The 22,365-nt window shown below is 41.9% G+C and overlaps 1 protein-coding gene across 2 annotated transcripts in view; it reads right to left on the bottom strand.

Annotated features, from left to right (window-relative positions):
* Nucleotides 1–22,365, bottom strand: part of NUFIP1 (nuclear FMR1 interacting protein 1) — a 70,798-nt gene that overhangs the window by 2,278 nt on the left and 46,155 nt on the right. Inside the window, exon 10 of one of the 2 annotated variants that reach the window (XM_079903467.1) lies at nt 17,204–18,677. The exons of the other annotated variant lie outside the window; for it this stretch is intronic. Coding sequence (XP_079759593.1) covers nt 18,666–18,677 — 12 coding nt within the window. The 3' untranslated portion in view covers nt 17,204–18,665. Of the gene's footprint in view, nt 1–17,203; nt 18,678–22,365 lie in introns of those variants that run through there. 2 annotated transcript variants of the gene reach the window in all.

Below are 22,365 nucleotides of genomic sequence, written 5' to 3'. Positions count from 1 at the left end.
GAACCCAGTCCTGCACTCACTCATTCGGCCAAGTAGTCCTTCCTTTTATCTAACTTAAATACTTCCTGCTGTACTTCTGTGTGAAAGCTGCCCGCTTCTTAACCAGCAGCATGAACAAAATGTTCCTGGGAGGAGGGAAAAAACACAAATTTTTGAGGTTTAGCCAGACCAGTAAGTGAGCTGCATTTCTTTAGTTACACACAGACACACACACACACACACACACACACACAGACACACACACACACACACACACAGACACACACACACAAAGCCTCCTTGTTGACACAAGGAACCGCTATTCCTGTTCCCATGCATCTAAGGCTGACTCTCACTGGGCAGCTCTCCCATTTCATCCACCATTTGATACATTTGATCCTGGAAAAAAGCCCCAAATACATTTTACTTGCCGGGCGTCTACATTAGCCAAAGCGGTGGGTGCAATTCAGGTCTCCTGCTTGTCAGTCATTTAGGAGCACGAATGGTTTCCATTTCAGTGGGCCCAGGAGTCACCCTTTATAAGGGCATCGAAAATAAGTGCCAATTAAATTCCACTCTCCCAAGGAGAGCTCTGGCCAACACAGACCCAGCCTACGGCATAAAGTTAACCTCAAAGCTCTTTTGGGTAACAGCATCTGCCCCTGCTGACCAGTTGGGGTGTGTTAATCTTCATGGCCTAACACTAGGTTCAATTTCTAAAATTGGATCTGAGCTCAGGAGGCCACTGGGATAACAGAGCTTCCTCGGGGCTTTTTTAGGTTATATAACTCTGCCCTTCACCTCTATCCCGAACCTAGCATCGCCTTCTCGTCCCATGACTCAGGACAAGGACCCTTGAACTCCCGAAGCTGGGTTAGGCGCTTGTTCTGTGGGCCCATCCCATCAGTCATCAGGCTGGATGAATTTCCCTGCTTCCCTCTCCATGGTTGACTGTAAGCTGCAGTCAACCTGGCACAGTCTTGGGTCTCATTCTGTTGTCTCCCCAGCTTCTGGCACAGCTCTTGGCAAGAAGAAACTCTTTCCTCAGCCAGGTAAAAATATCGTCACAGCGTGGTATCTTTCCTGACACATGAGCCACGCTCAGTAAATGTTTAAGTGGTTGCTTACTTGATTCATTCATTCATTTAGTAATCAATCAATCAGTCGATCCCAGGGGAATAGTCCTGGTTTCCAGCCAGCACCTAAGTGGCAAAGCAACTAAGAGTCTCAGTGGGCCACAATTTCAGTCTCTGAGCAACTACAACCTAGAACATGGAACCACATCACTGTCTCCCAGTGTCCTCCCCCGCCCCTCACAGACACACTGCTTTCTCCCCACACCTTCCCTTCTTCTGCTCTGATGGCACAAGACACGGAGAACTTTGTCAGACTGTATTCGTACTCACCCCTATCTGTCTGCTCAGCCCTGGGGCAGAGACGAGCTTTCCTCATTTTTCTGGAGGACCAGACTCTAGACTTGTGCAAGGCCAGGTACCCCATGGCCTGGCACCTAGAAAACTTGCCCAGCATTGTAGTTTCCTGTTCCACAAGGCAGTTGCCCAAATATTGAAAGTATGGCCCTCTGAGACTTTCAGTTAGCTTGCTTTGCCACTTAAGTGCTAGGTGCACATCAAGTTGGACCTTGTATGGAAGGTTAAAACTATTTGTGATTCATTTCTGGATTTCCTGCCAGCAGTTCTGAGTTGAGTGAGCTTTCGAAACTCATTTTCTTCTATACCTGGGAGATAATCTGTCTCAATTTTCATCAATAGCTCCATGGCCAGGGACTATGTCAAGTTCAGTGCTCATCATGGCACCCAGTATATAAGACAGTGCTTGGTATAAAAAACTAATATCGCATATAGGATTCACTTATATGCCATACAATTCTAAACACTTTAATATATTAACAATTCTCACAATGACCCAATGAGATAGGTACTAATATTATTACCATTTACTGATTAGAAAACTGAAACACAGGAAGGTTTCAGTTTTTTGCTAAAAATCTTACAACATATAAATAGTAGAAGCAGGATTCAAATTGCAGGCATTTTGTCCCAGAATCTGAACTCTTACTATCAACCTGCCTCTACTATTATACATATTGCATAAAATAGGGGACGGTCACTGATAATAATAATAATGATAATGCCATCAGCAACAATGCATTCTGAGGCCAGATGGAATATTCAGCAGAGAGTGAAGATGTTTGGGGCTCTTCCTAAACCAATGAAAATAAACATTTCGTGATTTAAGACTTCATAGATGCTGACAGAGGTGTACCCCTGGTCCCTTCTTCCTCATCATCTAGCCATTTTCAGAAATACCGCTTTCTTCATTGTTATCCAAAAGTAATGTTTTCCCTCTCTCACAGTCTAGGGTTAGAAATCTCGTAACTTCTCCCCCAACCTCTATTCAGAATTATTGTTCACTGTTGATTACCTGGTTCACGGAATCAACAAACAAGGCACGAAGATTCATGAGGCTTAAGACATTCTGCCCTTCTGAAGCTACCGCCTACTTGATATCTACACACGGATGTCTACTGAGCATCTCAAACTTAACGTGTTTAAAACTGAGCCCCAGAGAGTCCACCACTTCCGTTCCCCCAAACCAGCAACTTCTGCAACTTCTGCAGTCTTCCCATTTCCATTAATGGCCGAAACATTCTCTGGTTGCTTCCATCAAAAATCCTGGAATCACCCTTGATTCCATTTTCTCTCTCATTCTACACCCAATCCCTCAGGAAACCCAACTGGCTCTATCATGAAACTACATAAAGAACTTGACCACTTCTCCCCATTGCTCTGGCCCTGGTCACTATCATCTCTCACCTGGATGACTGAAATGCCGACAAGCTCTCCCATCCCGCAGAGCTCGTTCTCAACACTACAGCTAGAGAGATTCTTTAAAAACAAATCAGATCAAGTCCCTTAACTCTTCAAAACACCTCCCGTCTCACACAGAATAAAAGCACAAGTTCCAACGATGATCTACAAGGCCCTACCCCATCCCACTAATTGTACCCCTACCCCAGTGCACTGGGCTCCAGCCACACCTCTCTCCTGTCATTCTTCAAATCCTCTAGATATGCTCCCACCTCAGGGCCTCTGCACTGAGTGGGGAGGGAAGAGCTTTCCAGATGGAGGGAACATGTTCATGGCTTGCTCCCTCACCTCCTTCAGGTCCTTTAGAAATTATCATCTCAACGGCACCTTCTCTGTCCACCCAGCTGAAATTTCAGTAACCTGCCTTTTCCGGATTTACATTTTCTCCTCAGCACTTAGTGACACTTGATTTACTATGTACTTTACGTATTTGCCTTGCTCGTTATCTGTCTTTCCTGCCAGAAAACATTTCTGCTGTTTTGTTCACGGCTGTCTCCCCTGCCTTGAACAAAACTTGGAATTTAGTGTGGGCATTCAGTAAATATCTGTCGGCCAAATGAACGAATGAAGACAGAGGACTGCACTGAAGGGCACTCTGAGTGATATGGACAGCAACCGCTGTAAGAATTAAGAGGAAAAAGGTCACTTCTGATAAGGGCAATCACAGAAATGTCAAGGAGGAGGTAGGGTGTGAGCTGGGCTTTTAAAAATGAGGAGGGGGATTCCCTGGTGGCGCAGTGGTTGAGAGTCCGCCTGCCGATGCAGGGGACACGGGTTCGTGACCCGGAGGATCCCACATGCCACGGAGCGGCTGGGCCCGTGAGCCATGGCCGCTGAGCCTGCCTATCCAGAGCCTGTGCTCCGCAACGGGAGAGGCCACAACAGTGAGAGGCCTGCGTACCGAAAAAAAAAAAAAAAAAATGAGGAACCTTTGGTAAGTGTAGGTGGTGGGGAGAGCCCAGTTGTGAGGTAACAGGAGCAAAACTCCGGAAGCAGGTACATACAAGACATGTGGTAGGGGTACAGCACAGACCAGCGTGCCTGGAATGGGGGTTCCTAGAGGAAGGTAATGCTGCAGAGTCAGGCTGGGGCAACAGAGAAGCCTTCGTATGCAACCTGGGGAACCTGTATGTTGCAGATCAGGATTCCACGTCGAATTTTAATTTCCCACTTCATTTGTCCAGGCCGTAATCATAGCTGGCTCCACAACCACGGCACATAAAATACTTCTGTGATGATAGGGCATAAGGAAGGCAAAAAGATTTCTCATCAGCCTCAGAGTAATACCACTCGCTGTTCACAGAACCTGTGTTGCCAGTTAACTTACTGTTGGCAAGAAGAGAGGCAGCTTTGACTCAAACATCTGCAGGCTGGGACCATAGCTTTTAGCAATGCACATGTTAGAGTTGTAAAAAAAAAAAATCAAAAACAAACTGGGATAAAATATCTAGGAATAAACCTACCTAAGGAGACAAAAGATCTGTATGCAGAAAATTATAAGACACTGATGAAAGAAATTAAAGATGATACAAATAGATGGAGAGATATACCATGTTCTTGGATTGGAAGAATCAACATTGTGAAAATGACTCTACTACCCAAAGCAATCTATAGATTCAATGCAATCCCTATCAAACTACCACTGGCATTTTTCACAGAACTAGAACAAAAAATTTTGCAATTTGTATGGAAATACAAAAGACCCCGAATAGCCAAAGCAATCTTGAGAACGAAAGAAGGAACTGGAGGAATCAGGTTCCCAGACTTCAGACTATACTACAAAGCTACAGTTATCAAGACGGTATGGTACTGGCACAAAAACAGAAAGATAGATCAATGGAACAGGATAGAAAGCCCAGAGATAAACCCACGCACATATGGTCACCTTATCTTTGACAAAGGAGGCAGAAATGTACAGTGGAGAAAGGACAGCCTATTCAATAAGTGGTGCTGGGAAAACTGGACAGCTACATGTAAAAGTATGAGATTAGATCACTCCCTAACACCATACACAAAAATAAGCTCAAAATGGATTAAAGACCTAAATGTAAGGCCAGAAACTATCAAACTCTTAGAGGAAAACATAGGCAGAACACTCTATGACATAAATCACAGCAAGGTCCTTTTTGACCCACCTCCTAGAGAAATGGAAATAAAAACAAAAGTAAACAAATGGGACCTAATGAAACTTAAAAGCTTTTGCGCAGCAAAGGAAACCATAAAGAAGACCAAAAGACAACCCTCAGAATGGGAGAAAATATTTGCAAATGAAGCAACTGACAAAGGATTAATCTCCAAAATTTATAAGCAGCTCATGCAGCTTAATAACAAAAAAACAAACAACCCAATCCAAAAATGGGCAGAAGACCTAAATAGACATTTCTCCAAAGAAGATATACAGAGTGCCAACAAACACATGAAAGAATGCTCAACATCACTAATCATTAGAGAAATGCAAATCAAAACTACAATGAGATATCATCTCACACCAGTCAGAATGGCCATCATCAAAAAATCTAGAAACAATAAATGCTGGAGAGGGTGTGGAGAAAAGGGAACCCTCTTACACTGTTGGTGGGAATGTAAATTGATACAGCCACTGTGAAGAACAGTATGGAGGTTCCTTAAAAAGCTACAAATAGAACTACCATATGACCCAGCAATCCCACTCCTGGGCATATACCCTGAGAAAACCATAATTCAAAAAGAGTCATGTACCAAAATGTTCATTGCAGCTCTATTTACAATAGCCCAGAGATGGAAACAACCTAAGTGTCCATCATCGGATGAATGGATAAAGAAGATGTGGCACATATATACAATGGAATATTACTCAGCCATAAAAAGAGACGAAATTGAACTATTTGTAATGAGGTGGATAGACCTAGAGTCTGTCATACAGAGTGAAGTAAGTCAGAAAGAGAGAGACAAATACCGTATGCTAACACATATATATGGAATTTAAAAAAAAAAATGTCATGAAAAACCTAGGGGTGAAACAGGAATAAAGACACAGACTTACTAGAGAATGGACTTGAGGCTATGGGGAGGGGGAAGGGTAAACGGTGACAAAGCGATAAAGAGGCATGGACATATATACACTACCAAACGTAAGGTAGTTAGCTAGTGGGAAGCAGCCGCATAGCACAGGGAGACCAGCTCAGTGCTTTGTGACCGCCTGGAGGGGTGGGATAGGGAGGGTGGGAGGGAGGGAGACGCAAGCGGGAAGAGATATGGGAATATATGTATATATATAACTGATTCATTTTGTTGTGAAGCTGAAACTAACATACCATTGTAAAGCAATTATACTCCAATAAAGATGTTAAAAAAAAAAAACAAAAACCAAACTGGGGAATTTATCTTACAGTCAGTATATTATGATTTCCCATTAGATGTAATGGCCAAGACTCAGCAAATTAGAAAGCAGCTGAACTAAGTATTGTCCCAAACCTTTAAGAAAACGTGATTTTTGGAGGGGACATTCAGTAAAACATTAACTTCCAAGCAGCTGATAGACAGTTCCCAACAATTAGATACTGTTGAACAATAATATCTTTCTTCCTGAGCCATTCTCAGGATAATAAAAACTTTTATAAAGAGGACTAGGCTGTAATACTTCCTGAGTGCAGGGTAAGTCCACCACTAATGACTGATCCAAGAAGAGCTGAATATCCCCTTAGCAATGTCCCCTTAAAATTAAAAAGCTATTCAGACTACATCGGGACAGCACTCTCTCCCACCCACTGCCTGTTCCACTGAAGCCCCTGTTCTTTCCACTCTACCTAAAAGGAAACACTCAACACCATTTCCTAGTGACCCTCAAAAAGCAGATACCCATCGCATTGCTGTGAATCTATCTTTTTCTGATATTTCTCTGGGCAAAATTCTGAGCAAAGGCCAAACAGTGCTCGTTAAAGTAGAAACAGAAATGCAAGGGGGAAGCTATACAGCAGACAAATCAGAACCAGCAGCAGCAATTCTCCTGTGGAATAAATGAAGACCAAGCAAATGAGAAAAACAAAAGCTCTTTGTTCAGAGCTTGCTATAGCAAAGAAGTCAGCCACTGTCACGAGCACTTGGGCAGAGACTCAAAGGCAGGCAGGGAAGTGGGAAAGTTTCATAGGCACCGGACAGCTGCAGGAGGTCTGCCCTGATTGAAGCTGTTGGCCTGGGGAAGCTGGAGTCAGGCTGACTAGAGGCAGAGCATCGTATGTGATTGTGGAGGGGGTGAATATTTGGCTTTCTCTGATTGGTTCTTTGTTGGGCGTGGAGACGAAATAGGGCAGCTGTCAGTTATTAATCAAGTCCCGGTCATGTGGGCTGATTGCTTCAGAAGCTATTTAGCCTCCTGGGTTGTTACTAGAGATAGCAGACTGACTCCCTACAAGCCTGGCTGGCTTCCTGGGTAGTTTAAGCGTAGACCACAGGTGGGTTTCCCGGGCAGGCTGCTTCAGGCTGCGGGTCAGAGTTCTGTGTTCATCTGTGGCCTGGCCACCGTCCATTTGCACACTCAGTCTCTCATTCCCAAGAGGGTTAGCTGTGTCCCATAGTTGTGAAGCTTCCCTTCAGGCCGAGGCACATGATCCAGCTTCTCCTCACTCCTTCCTTCCTCTCGCCGGACTGGGCTCCCCACACATGGCCCAGCAACAGGGGCTCTTCCCTTCGTCCTTTCTGAAACATCCCTCCTACCTTGCCTGTTTGATCAAGGCTCTCCTTTGCACTCCAAACCACTTTGCCATCACCCCCAGGCAGTCTCTGATGAAGGGCCTCCCCAGAATGCACCAGGTCCCCTTCTCTCTCTGCAGTGTTCACAGGTCATTTATGTACTGACAGGCACACATACTTATTGTACGGTATTAACATAAATAGCAGTGACCTTGTTCATCTCCCAAGACAGTCCAGGGCCCAGAATAGTGCCACAGCAGAGAGGTGCTTAGTAAATGGTTCTGACGCTTGGCGACCCAAGCTATGTTTTAGGAAAGCAGAGAGCAATTCCAGTCAACTGGTCAAGAGTTCCAGGTAACCTGCTTGACCCCAGGTGGTGTCTTTCTCTCCCCGGCCCTCCTTCTTTTTAAATTTAGAAACATAGTAAAGGCATTTCAGAAACATGTGCATCCTCTATTTTTGGAAAAAAAAGGTTCCCCACTGTTTGAGTAGTAAAGTTATTACATATATATATTTACCCAGATACCGATTAAATTCTTACTTATGATAACCATTAAACTAAAAGTCACATGCAATAATTAGAATGAAATAGGCTTTCCACATTCACAATCCAAACAAAATACACTGGTTAAGTATAATAAAAGCTGATGTAAAACAAACAAAAAAAAGCTGATGTAACAGCATCTCATACAACAGTGCTGTTTACCTAGATCCAGATCAATTCCTGCAACACCTTAGAACGTACAGTTATCCACCATGAAAGCCTGGTATGGGGTGACGTTTTGTCCAATTCCTGGTACCAGACTATTAATAAATTTCATTCAATTAAAATAAATGGATTCTTTATGCAGAGTGAAGTAAGTCAGAAAGAGAAAAACAAATACCTTATGCTAACACATATATATGGAATCTAAAAAAAAAACTGGCTCTGATGAACCTAGTGGCAGGACAGGAATAAAGACACAGATGAAGAGAATGGACTTGAGGACATGGGGAGGGGGAAGGGTAAGCTGGGACGAAGTGAGAGAGTGGCATGGACATATATACACTACCAAACGTAAAATAGATAGCTAGTGGGAAGCAGCCACATAGCACAGGGAGATCAGCTCGGTGCTTTGTGACTACCTAGAGGGGTGGGAGGGAGACGCAAGAGGGAGGAGATATGGGAACATATGTATATGTATAACTGATTCACTGTTATAAAGCAGAGACTAACACACCATTGTAAAGCAATTATACTCCAATAAAGATGTAAAATAAATAAATAAATAAATGGATTCTGGAAAAATGTCTATCATAAAACTTTCAAATACCTACATGGTCACTGCTATTTTAAAACAGCCACAATTCATGAACTAGTGTTTTCTATTGAGATACTTGTCTAATTTACCTGGGTCCAAATTCTGGCTTCTAAAAGAACAGTCAGGAGAGCTATTATTTGTAAACACCAAATCTTAAAAGTATAAAACTACTCTGTTAATTTTGTAAGTTCTGACCTTTTGTTCCCTGTTCTCTTTATCTTCTCTGAAATCCTCCCTTGGATACAGAAACCCATCACTTCCCTGGAACTCAGTTAAGGACCAGAAAGGATACAAATAATAAGTAGCACTTCTCATTTGCATCACGCTTCACAGTTGTTGGGTTTTTTTTTTTTAATATTTATTTATTTAGGTTGCACCCAGTCTTAGTTGTGGCCCATGGGATCTTTAGGTGCGGCATGCAGACTCTTAGTTGCAGCATGCGTGTGGGATCTAGTTCCCCAACCAGGGATCGAACCTGGGCCCCCTGCACTGGGAGCATGGAGTCTTACCCACTGGGCTACCAGGGAAGTCCCACTTCCCGTTTTATAAATCAGCTCATATAAAATGAAGTCATGTGGACCACAAGTTATGGGTGAGATATAACCGAACCTCTGCGGTGTTCTATCTCTTAAAAGATATCTGTCATTATCAGGGTGTGGGTCAGACATGGGAATTTGCACAAGCTCTATGACAAGCCCATAAAATCATATGTAATCTAATAAAGTTGCCAATGAGCCTGTCTCCCTGGATCATATGAACATGTTTCTTCCTGCCTCCACCTAATGTAGCCCACAAAATAGGCCAGGTAATTGCCCATGCTACCAAGTAATAACACAGGATTGCCAAGTCAGCTGTCCTTGGCTACTCCCTTCCCTGACCTAAAGAAAGATATTAAGTTCAAGATAATGCTGGAGACTCCTCGGACAATTGCCCAGTTGCCCCCAGGAAACGAATTCCCTCCTCCTGCCTCCTAACCTCTAGTCCAACAGGCTTTTAAAAATCCTGCGCTGGGGCTTCCCTGGTGGCGCAGTGGTTGAGAGTCTGCCTACCGATGCAGGGGACACGGGTTCGTGCCCCGGTCCGGGAAGATCCCACATGCCACGGAGCGGCTGGGCCCGTGAACCATGGCCGCTGAGCCTGTGCTCCGCAATGGATAAGGCCACAACAGTGAGAGGCCCGCGTACCGCAAAAAATCCTGTGCTGGTTATTTGTCTCCTGTGCTCTATGATGCTGGGCCACCAGTCTGTAGCTGTGCTCCCTTCACCAGCTGGCTCCCTGTTTGGTTCTGTCAATAGGGCGCACTCGAGGGAGACTATGGAAGCTGTTTCCCTTCCAGTTCCCGAGCCTGACCACGACCGCACCATGGTTCCAGGGGCAGCAGTTCCTTCCAACACTTCCAGAACCAGCATGAGCAGCACCTCCGCTCCCTGCTCAGAGACACTAGCATGGACACCAGCACCCCCTCACCAGAGGTATGAGTGCCAGCTCCACAGTCTCCCCTTTAAGCTTTTTTTTTTTTTTTTTTTTTGGTACGCGGGCCTCTCACTGCTGTGGCCTCTCCCGTTGCGGAGCACAGGCTCCGGACGCGCAGGCTCAGCGGCCATGGCTCACAGGCCCAGCCGCTCCGCGGCATGTGGGATCTTCCCGGACCGGGGCACGAACCCATGTCCCCTGCATCGGCAGGTGGACTCTCAACCAGTGCGCCACCAGGGAAGCCCCCACTTTAAGCTTTTGAGGAACCAGGACCAACAAAGTAGGATGTCCTCCAGCCCAGAGGTCTGACTCCGGGCCCTGCTCCAAGGTTCTAAGTTTCAGAAAATCCCAGCCTCTTACTTGTGTTACCCCAAGCCTCGGGGTGATCACTATTTCCTATAATTCTTACCTCTGCGACACCTGTGTCCCGTCTTTACCTTTTTTCTTCCCTAATACCTGTTTTTCTTCCCTAATATAAACAATTCTTTATATTAAGTTCCCTATTAAAACACCTGCTGTGGTTTCTGTCTCCTGATTGGACTCTGATACAAGTCCAATAAAGGAACTCATTCAGCCTGATTTCATATCAACACTTCTTTAAGAGCACAAGTGCTGGACTTCCCTGGTGGCTCAGTGGTTAAGAATCCACCTGCCAAGGCAGGCAACACGGGTTTGAGCCCTGGCCTGGGAAGATCCCACATGCCGGGGAGCAACTAAGCCCGTGAGTCACAACCACTGAGCCAACGAACCACAACTAGTGAAGCCTAGGTGCCTAGATCCCATGCCCCGCAACGAGAGGCCACCGCAATGAGAAGCCCCCGCTTGCCGTAGCTAGAGAAAGCCCGCGCGCAGCAACGAAGTCCCAACGCAGCCAAAAATAAATAAATTTATAAAAAAAGAAAAAAAAAAAGAACACAGGTGCTGGTTGCTCTTTTCCAAGAGGTCTTTATTTATCTCTACTAATTCATGCTCCAAGGGCAGGGACTGGTCCTCAGTTTGAAAGATTCAGAATTGACTATGTCAGCAAATAAAATCAAATCAGTCTCTGAATCTTTTATAATGTGCAGTGAGCATGTCGGCCCTATGCTCTAGAGAGACAACATCTATTTTCAAGGCTGATTGCTATAGAAAGATTCTTGAAAAGACAGTCCAGAAAAAAGGAAACCCAAGAGACCCTAGGAGAACTGTCTCCCAACATTTATCTGAAGCTTGCATATAAACATAGAGCAAGGACAGTTAGTTGGATAATTGAATTGCTTACATTTCCACACCAGAGATCTATCTACAGGACCTAGAATAGTTGAGTCTTTGGGCCAGGGTCCCCCTTTCTTATTTAGTGCCATTACGTCTCTCTGAATCTAGATTTCTCTAAATTACAGGATATTGATCCCTTTTCTCATTGACATAGAAGTTGGATATATAAATATTGTTAGTCAAGTCTTGTTCTGGCCAGTAACTAAACCATCCTGTCCCTGTAAAGTGAATGCACTGTCTGGATGTTACCCATTATGAGATTTAACTATATAGAGAGGACAGTTGTATTTGCAAGTAAAGTAGTCCCCGCTTATCCACGGGGGATGTGTTCCAAGATCCCCAGTGGACACCTGAAACCGTGGATAGTACAAAACCCCGTAAATACTATGTTTTTTCCTATGTATGCATACCTATGATAAAGTTTAATTTATGAATTAGGCACAGTAAGAGGATTAACAACAATAACGAATAATAAAATATAACAATTATAACAATAACTGTAATAAAACTTATGTGAATTTGGTCTTTCTCTTAAAGTATCTTATTGTACTGTACTTACCCTTCTTCTTGTGATGATGTGAGATTCTTGTCCTGGGCAGGACAAAGTGAGGCAGCATGACACAGCGCTACTCAGAGCAGTGCACAATTTAAAATTTATGAATTATTTATTTCTGGAACTTTTCATTTAATATTTTTGGACTGTGGTTGACCACAGGTAACTGAAACTGCAGAAAGTGAAACAGTGGAAAAGAGGGGACTACTGTAGCTGGAAATTACCTTAGTCTCCCTTGGTACCACCCATCCTCAACCTCAAAGACCACCTTAGAGATCTAGTTTGAGCATAAAATTGCTTTCTGCTGTTTTTCCTTAATATAGTACTAAGGAAATCTATCTTCTATCTATAAATATCTTTACAGTACACATTGGTTCTTAGAATCTTAGGAGAAAGTAATGCCCTAGGTATTAGTAGACTAAGATTCTTGACCTCCTAGATCAATGTCAAATGTGAGATCATAGCTGATGCCTGACTTATATAGGAAGCAAACAATAAATAGTAGTCATACTTTCAGGGCTCTGGCAAATAACTAAAACTGAGTACATTTGTGCAAAATAAAGAACTTATTATAAGAATAACAGGGTGTCTTCTAGAAATCCACAGGCAGGAAAGCAGCCAGTTTTGGAATGCCTCCCTGCCTTTGACTTTCTGTGTAACGTGACCCCATTCATTGCCATCATTCAACTCCTTATGCGTCAGGCACAGTATTTGCAGCTCAAACACAATAGGAAACACAAACTGATAATTTTTTTTTATAGTTTAAGTCCCAGAGCTTACAGTCTAGCGAAGAGAGACAAATCAAATGATCACACAAGTAAATATAAAACCGCAACTTTGGCAATGCTGAGGAAGGCAGGTACATGGTGTGAGTGTGTAAAAAAGGAGGACCTCACCTACTTGGGGAGGTCAGGGAAGGCTTTCCTGAGGAAGTGAGGACTGAGCAGAGGTCCAAGCTGAAACAAGCAATACCAAGATGTTAGAAGAAAGGGAAGAGCTTTCCACGCAGGGAGAGGAGTAAAGGCCTCCTGGAAGGAGGAAGTATGGCTGGAGCTCTATGGCTGGAGAGCAGAGAGATCAGGTGACCTGCCCAAGGTCACAATAAAACCAGGGTCAAAGAATGGGGACTTTAGCCCAGCTTTACACAATGCCTGGGCTATTTCCATTCCACTACCAAGCCACCCTAGCCAGCAAACATCATCTTCTTCCCACTCAAAACTTTCCTTAGGGACAGAGGCTCATCAGTTAATGCTCACTACAAAGGGTAAAAATGACCAAGTAGAACATGAAAAAGAAATGCAAAACTTGAGCCACAGAAACTGAGAACCTCGCCATAGAATACAGTTTGTTGTTTCCTTGTTGAGTTTGACCAGTCGGGGACTGGGGAGCCTTGGGGATTGTCTATGTCAGCAGTACTCAAAGTGTGGTCCCTGGGCCATTAGCAGCAATAGCAGCAGCTCCTGGGAACTTAACAGAATTGCAAATCCTCAGGACCCACCAAAGACCTTTGAATCAGAAACTTGGGAGGTAGACCCAGCAATCTGTATTTGAACAAGCAAGACATCCTGCAGGGGCTTCTAATGCACACACAATGGTCTACATCAGAGGTTTCCAAACCTGTCAGACCATACTGATCACCTGAGGAACTTGTTAAAACATTCCTGGGCTATACCACCATATCTACAAAAATCAGAATCTCAGGGTGGGAACCTGTATTCAGATGATCAGCCTGGTGTGGGAGCCGCTGGTCTACATCAAAGTAATACAGTATCTGACACGGTGAGCAATTAATTTTCAAACGTCATTTTTCCTTGCTAGGTAATTAAAGACAATAAGCACCACAAACTCTACAAACCAGACTCAGTACATAATATTTTTCTTTAATAAATTTATTTATTTTATTTATTTATTTTTGGCTACTCTGGGTCTTCATTGCTGTGCGCAGGCTTTCTCTAGTTGTGGCGAGCAGGGGCTACTCTCCTTTGCAGTGCAGGGACTTCTCATTGCGGTGGCTTCTCTTGTTGAGGAGCACGGACTCTAGGCGCGCGGGCTTCAGTAGTAACGGCCGTGGGCTCAGTAGTTGTGGCTCGCAGGCTCTTGAACACAGGCTCAATAGTTGTGGCGCGCGGGCTTAGCTGCTCCGCAGCATGTTGGATCTTCCCGGACCAGGGCTTGAACCCGTGTCCCCTCCACTGGCAGGCGGATTCTTAACCACTGTGCCACGAGGGAAGTCCCTCAGTATACAATTTGACTGATAATCTTCTATCTTCTCAGCTCTTTGATTTTAAAACAGTACCGTTCAGAGATTTCTTATTTTGATGAATGTCTCCTTGTCGCAGTCTCATATATCATATCCACCAAAAACCATATGAGATCTAATAAGTGCTTACCAAATTCAAACCTTGTTATTTTAGTTGTGGCCAAAAAACCTGTTCTTGAACATGTCCCCAAGTTCCAAAATATTCAAAAGAAAAGTGCCCAGCTTTGTAACACAAATATGCATCTAATTCAGAGCTTTTTTTTCCCCCTGCTTCTGCAAGAAAATAGATTTCTATCATAGTGATTTGGCATTGTTTTAAATAAACATAAAAATAAATATGGAAAGAATTGAGACAATATTGTCTAAAAACAAAAACCAGAAAGTATTTCCAGAGCTGAAACCATAAATGTCATCCTAGATTTATTTTCAAGCAACAGAATTTTCAAGAATCTTAAAATTCTTCCATATCCTGGGATTTATGCAGTTCATCTGCAAATAATATCGACTGGTGTACTGTAGGTAATTTTATATGTCTCAGAAACTCTCAAGCAAGACAATGATATATGACTTACTTCCCTCAAGATATAGAAGGTCACAGTCCCATGAGAAGGGACAGAAAAATGAGTGGTTACTGTAACATAAAAAAAGGCCCCAAGTACTGGTTATCTTCAGATAGTTCAGTGGTTAGGGTCAGCAATCTTTGATTGTGTAAAACCAGAATTTGTGAACTGGCTGCTGCTACCATTCCAATAAAGCAAAGAAGTGGGACTTCCCTGGCAGTCCAGTGGTTAAGACTCTGCACTTCCACTGCAGGGGACGTGGGTTTCATCTCTGGTCAGGGAACTAAGATCCCACATGCCATGCAGCCAAAAAACAAAAAGGAAGAAATTTCAGTAGTTTTAAGAAAATGGAGAAAAGAGCATAGGAAGGAAAAAAGGTAGCCTTGATTAAATAACTCTGCCTTTGAAGATATTAAAAAGAAATCTCTAACTATAAAATTATTAATAATAGATTGTTTCCTATTATACAGTATCATCTTCAAAGAAAAGAAAAACAGAAACCCTTCTGTAGAGCACAAAACGTAGAAGGCAGTATCAAGAAGGTAAACCATTTTAACTGTAAGAATAAGGGGATGAGAGCAAAAAAAAAAAAGTCTTAAGTTCCTCCTCTGTAGTTCTACAGAATAGGGAATTTTTTTTTAAGTAACAAATTCCTATCTCATACTACACAGAAAATAAAGACCAAAATATAATATCACAAACATATATTACAAGAAAAAAATATATTTTTGTATGACACGAAGCCCCAAAGCCATCAAAGAAAAAGCAATAGATCAAACTTCCCTAAATTAAAATACTAGCAAGAGATTGAAATATTAACAAAAGATTGAGATCCATAACGAAGTGTCTGTACAAATCAAAACGAAAATGTACAAGCAACCAACAGGAAAATAAAGTACTAGAACAGGTAATTCACAGAATACAATGGCCAAAACAAGGCTTAGCTTCACTAACGTCAGGGGAAAAAAAGCCATTCTCTCACCTGACAGACTAACAAAATTACTGTATCTGCTGTTTGTTGGATGTTCTTGTCCCTCAAAAAGGTCATCGAAGTATAACCTATGTTATATTTGAAAGGCCCAACACTGGGGACCACTCCACTACCGCAGTGAGAGGACCGCCTCTAGGGGTAGGAGGGTTCCAAGGAAAGGCACACGTACCTCCCCAACCAGTGCCACGAGGGGTATGGAGACAGAAGCCTGCACACCACCCAGTCCTTCTTACAGTCTCACATCCTTCTCACGCACCTGAATGGTAAGCCCCAACTGAACTAGGACGAAATGTTTACTTTTTTTTTTAAACTTTGAAGTCTTTAAGTCTTACATACTGACACATTTCACGTATCAGCAAAACTAGTAAAGAGGTCTGTAATACACTGGTAAATTCCCATGTACGTGTCAAAGAATAAAATTTCAAAAAGTTGGAAACATAACACAGTAAAGCACAGGTAAAAACAAAGGTTTAACTTACTACCAAAGGACCCTGAAGGGTGACAAAAGAGGATACCAGAAAAGAATGTGGGAATAAGGTCACAAAGTTAGATGCTAAAGTGGTTAATGTCCTACAAGGCTAAACAACTGTAACATTCTTTCTGCTAGAGAAAAATAGCATGTCACTCCATCAAATAGAGATCACTTGCAGCTTATCAATAATGTACAAGTTAACATCTGGCTTTACGGAATCTGGGCCATAATCAATCACAAACAAAAAGTGGCAGTTAGGACTTCCCCGGTGGCACAGTGGTTAGGAATCCACCTGCCAATGCAGGGGACACGGGTTCGAGCCCTGGTCCAGGAAGATCCCACATGCCGTGGAGCAACTAAGCCCGTGCACCACAACTACTGAGCCCGTGTGCTGCAACTACTGAAGCCCGCGCACCTAGAGCCCGTGCTCCGCAACAAGAGAAGCCACCAAAACGAAGAGTAGCCCCCGCTCACCACAACTAGAGAAAGCCCACGTGCAGCAACAAAAACCCAACGCAGCCCAAAAAAAGTGGCAGTTAAACGTCAGCATCTAGCATTGTTTGTTAGACAATACTCTAGTACAGTGGTTTCCCAAACATGTCTCAGGACTCTGTCACACTCTTAAAAATTATCCAAGAGCTTTTATTTATGTGAGTTGTATCTACTGATATTCATAGCATTAGAAATTAAAACAAAACTTAAACATATTAATTCACTTAAAAACAATAAACCATTTACATATTAACATAAATAACATTTTTCCAATACAAAATATATTAGTGAGCTGAGTGGCATCATTTTAAAGCTTTGCAAATCTCTGGGATTTAAAATAACAACTTATTGATGACAGTAATTACAGCAGTTACAGAGACTATATAGCAGGGATAACCAAAGATAGCTAGTAAAAATACAGTAAAAGTCCTGAGAACCACCTGAGTTAATCTGTAAAAACTCATATACATATCCTCAACCCACCACCTTAGAAAATTCTAGGAAACACAAGAATAGCCAAGCACATAGTGATGACAGCATCACACACTGTGTAGCCTTTAGGAAATCTCCACTGTACTTTCATAAAAGAAATGAGAGTGAAAAAGGCAAATAATGTCTTAGGATTAGGAAAATAGTTTCAATTTCATAGCCTCCACGAAAGTGTCTTAGACACCCCCAGAGGTCCCTGGACCACACTTTGAGAACCACTGCTCTAGTATGACACTGAAAGGGCATAAAGTAATCCACTTCTCTTATTTCAAGTTTCAATCCTTTTTAAAACATTTTTAATAAGAATGTAATTTGATAAAGCCTTTTAAAGGTCATTTGATTTTTGATCCGAACGTTCTTTTCCACAGAAGTATCCAGAGGTGCACACACACACCCATCCACACAGAGTGTGTATCACTGTAAATTCAGTAGTGTTCACGGTAGTATCATTAACCTCAGAGAAAAACTGGAAACAAATTTCCCCATTGGGGAATGATTTAAAAAGTGAAAGCATATGTATACATACATGCATATATATGCATATATTTATATACACATGCACAAATGTTTGTGACATACTGTCAAGTGAAAAAATTTGCAAAGCATTATCTATGATTTTTCCATTTAAACACAAAGTTTATACAAGCATATTTAGATACTTATATGTGTTTTAAATGTCTGGAAATACACACCAAACAGTTAACAGTGGTTCTCTGGGGAATATGAGAAGGGAACAGGACAGAACAAACCTCACTTTTTTATCTTATATACTACTGGATTATTTGAATTTTTACAATGAGCATATTACTTTTGACATTGAAAAACAACAACAACTAAAAACAAGATAACTAAGAGATTCAGCGACTAAATGCAACGTGGTATCCTGGACTGAACCATCAAAAAGGACATTCTTGGAAAACGAGTAGAATCCAAATAAAGCCTATAGTTCAGCTTCACAAATTAAATAAAAACATAAAAATAATCAGAACAACATATAGACACTAAACTGCAAATACGTGACCCAGGAAACGATGGCATTCGCTGCTAATAACCAGAGATGACGCTGCCAGAAACTGGAATGTGGAAACCTTCACACAATGGGCGGAAGGTCCTGAAGCGAAGACATCATAGTTTCTCCAGGGTGTGTACAAAGACTTGTTTAAGTCGGCTGGGTACAGAAGATCGATAGAAGACACTTGCTCTCTTTATAAGACCCAGAAAGTGTTCCAAGCATGAGCCACAACTGGTGTTTCACAGGATGCACTGCACTGCAGGGCACAGTCTATGGCAACAGCTGTAAGAACAGAATTTCAATTTGGGGTCTTTTCTCTGTACATTCTGAGTATCTGTCTTCTTTATTACTCCGTTTATTCACACTTACTGATGTTCTCCTCTTCCAGTTTTTTTTTTTAACATCTTTATTGGAGTATAATTGCTTTACAATGGTGTGTTAGTTTCTGCTTTATAACAAAGTGAATCAGTTACACATATATATATGTTCCCATCTCTCCTCCCTCTTGCGTCTCCCTCCCTCCCACCCTCCCACCCTCCCTATCCCTCCCCTCTAGGTGGTCACAAACCACCTAGCTGATCTTCCAGTTTTGAGGAAGAAATAATAATCTGTTCCCTAAGCCACTCCCAAGCTGCCTCCAGGTATGCTAACAGGAGACTGCTCTGGAGCAAGCCTGCCCTCCAAACTCCGCTTCCACCACAAATGAAGTGGCTTATTCCCAGCCTTGTAAAAGAGGCAAACAGTCGCTGGACAAAGGAAGTGAATAAGGCAACTTTCAAATGCTAATTCAGGGTGTGTTAGAAAACCATCAGAAGAAGAACCACCCTGGGCTGTTCCATCAGTGGGGCTCTCTCCTCCCTCCCCTCTCCCTCAGGACTCCCTGACCACCTAGCACCCAGCAGCACTGGAGAGCTCTACTGCACAGAGCACCACCATTTTCACATTTAAATTAAAATATTGATATGTTGTCCACTTGAGAATTTAAATGTCTGTTTTTTAATGGAAAAGAGGAAGGTGTTAGTGATAGTAAATACAAAAATAGGTTGAGCTTTTAAATATGTCCAAAATATAGTTTTCCAACATGGCACTTTTGATATACAGAACAAGGCACAACATGAAATATACAGAATGATCTTAACTATGTTATCATAAAAAGTTATAAAAACTTAATTTTTCTGATTGGACAGTTGATGAGCTCAAGGAATTAATTTGTAATGATAGGTATCTTTTTTTAAGTTCCTATCTTCTAGAGATGTATGCTAAAATATATAGGGATAAAATAATAAGATGCCTTAGCATTTGCTTCAAAATAATCTCATGTGGAGTGGGGTAGGGTAGGCTGGGTTGGAATGGGTGAGGTGTAAATGAAAACATGATTGGCAACAAACTGATAAAGTGCTGAAGCTGCACAAGGGTTGGGAAGAAGGGTATCATTACATTATTCTCTTTTTACGCTTCATATGCTTTTACATGTGCTGAAATTCTCCAAAATAAAATGCTTTTTAAAAAAGCCACAAAAAGGAGAAAAAAAAATTAAACAAAGATGTTTACCCAAAAAACTGAGGACTATAATGAATAAAGAGATTCAATTAAAAGTCTGGATTAAAACAATCGGGGCTTCCCTGGTGGCGCAGTGGTTAAGAATCCGCCTGCCAATGCAGGGGATGTGGGTTCGAGCCCTGGTCTGGGAAGATCCCACATGCCATGGAGCAACTAAGCCCGTGCACCACAACTACTGAGCCTGCATGCTACAACTACTGAAGCCCGTGCACCTAGAGCCCGTGCTCTGCAACAAGAGAAGCCACCACCATGAGAAGTCCGCGCACCACAGCGACGGGTAACTCCCCCTCGTTGCAACTAGAGAACGCCCGCACACAGCAACAAAGACCCAACACAGCCAAAAATAAATAAATTAATTAAAAACAAAAAAAAAAAAAAACAATTGACTACTCTCTCCATATGCTCCAAATTCCTTGAAATGATATTTATAAAAATAACTGAAGATTTACAACAGGGAAGAAATACAAGATAAAGGAGGATATCAGGAAACCAGTGGTTTTGAGAAACTCCTATAAAATGGTTTTCAAAATGTGGTCCCCCCAGACAAACCTCATCAGCATCACCTCAAGCTTGTTAGAAATGCAAATTCTCAGGACACATCCCAACTCCCCTTACTCATAACCTTTGGGGGCAGAGCCCTGCAATCTGGTTTTAACAAGCCCTCCGAGTGATTCTGATGAACCAAAGTTTGAGAATCACTGTAAAACTGATCAGGCTGACAAGAAACAAGAGAGGAAGGCCTCAGCCCAAACCAGCCCCAGAGACAGCAATAGGAAAGGTAAAAGCAATTACAGGGATACTCTAAGCTGAGTCCACAAGTGACAGAAAGCTGGAGGCCTCTAGCTGCAATAGTCAAGTGCTAACCTTGCCCACCTCCAAAACCAAGTGGTTGGTGGGAGTGGGAGATAGTTCTGCCCGGGATTAAACCTCAGATTAAAACCCTTTGTATTTTGGCAAAGAGATGGGAGTAAGGCTCAGACAACAGCCTAGATCTTTTGCCCACTCCCCATCCGTGTATTCTAAAAATTCTGCGTGAACAAGCTCCCTTTTCTCAGTCAAGGTAAACATCTATGGGAGCAAAGAAGGCTTCTACAAATGTGGGAAAAATCCATACCCACTACCAACCCATTAATCAAGTGAATCTCTTTCATATGTAAGAGTGATCCTTTAAGGACAACAAATAGTGATAAAGATAATTAGTAAATTGAACAAACAGAACAACTGACAATCAATGGGGAAAACAAATAATTCAAGGAATAGAAAATAACATGAAAATTCTAATTGATATCTTTAGAAATGTAAGGGTACTACACCTTTGAAAAAAGCTGTTAGAACACGAAAGCAATCTTGACTATTTAAAAACAAATTACTAAACTTAAAAACTAAACAGAAAAGCTAAATGATGTAATGGACATGCTTGAAGAGGGAATTAGTGATCTGGAGGATAACATTTGAAGAAATCTTTCAGAATAGAACAAAAAGACCAAGACAAATTATATAAATCCAGTGACAGGATCAAGTCAGGAGGTCCCATATTCACTTGATAAGAAGTCTAGGAAAAAAAAAGACAAAATGGAAAGAAAATAAAGAAATCATTTTAGAAATTGCCCTTAGTCTAAGAATGGTACAATTCTTCAGAGTGAAAGGACCATTAGGTAAGCAGAATGAATGACATATATTATATCCCACATACCTGGGTGCATTACTGGTGAAATTTTAGGACTCCAAGCATAAAAAGAAAACCCTGAAAGTTTTTCATGAGGGGGAAAAATAAGTTTTTACCAATAAATAAAGAGAGAGAATCAGATTGGTGTCTGACTTTTAAGAAGCAATACTGGATGCTAGCAATCATGTTATAGCTTCAAAATTCTGAAGGGAAATGCTTTTGAAACTAACACCCTAAACTTTGTTTTTAATTGAAATGAGGATTCAACATTTAATTACTTGATGATATGCTGCAGTAAACCAAAAAACTAACCCTGGCAGGAAAGAAAAAGCAGTGAGAAGGAAACAGTGAATCTTATAGCTGTCTAAATAATGATGCATAATATCAAGACACAAACCACACACAGACCAAGGTAACAGAGATTAACCTAAAAGAAATCTCACATGATTACACGAGGAGAAGAGGTCCAGGTGGGGAAGTGACAGAATGCTAAGGTAACTGACTTAACTGGGAGATGGGTGGAAAATATGACTACTGATTAACTGTAAATATAGAGAAAAAAGGTAACCCTTAAAGGAACAACAATAGGTTGAATTATTTCCAAAGCACTAAGAGGAAAAACAAGGAGAAAAAAACCAACAATCAATCAAGCCAATAAAATGGTAAAATAAAAACAAGCACGATATTCAGAAAATACAAAATACGATGGTAGGAATAGTCCAAACATTTCAACAATTTCAATTA

Source organism: Stenella coeruleoalba (genome assembly GCF_951394435.1).
Source record: "Stenella coeruleoalba genome assembly, chromosome: 18".
Lineage (NCBI taxonomy): Eukaryota > Metazoa > Chordata > Mammalia > Artiodactyla > Delphinidae > Stenella > Stenella coeruleoalba.
This window is presented reverse-complemented; position numbering and strand designations above follow the sequence as displayed.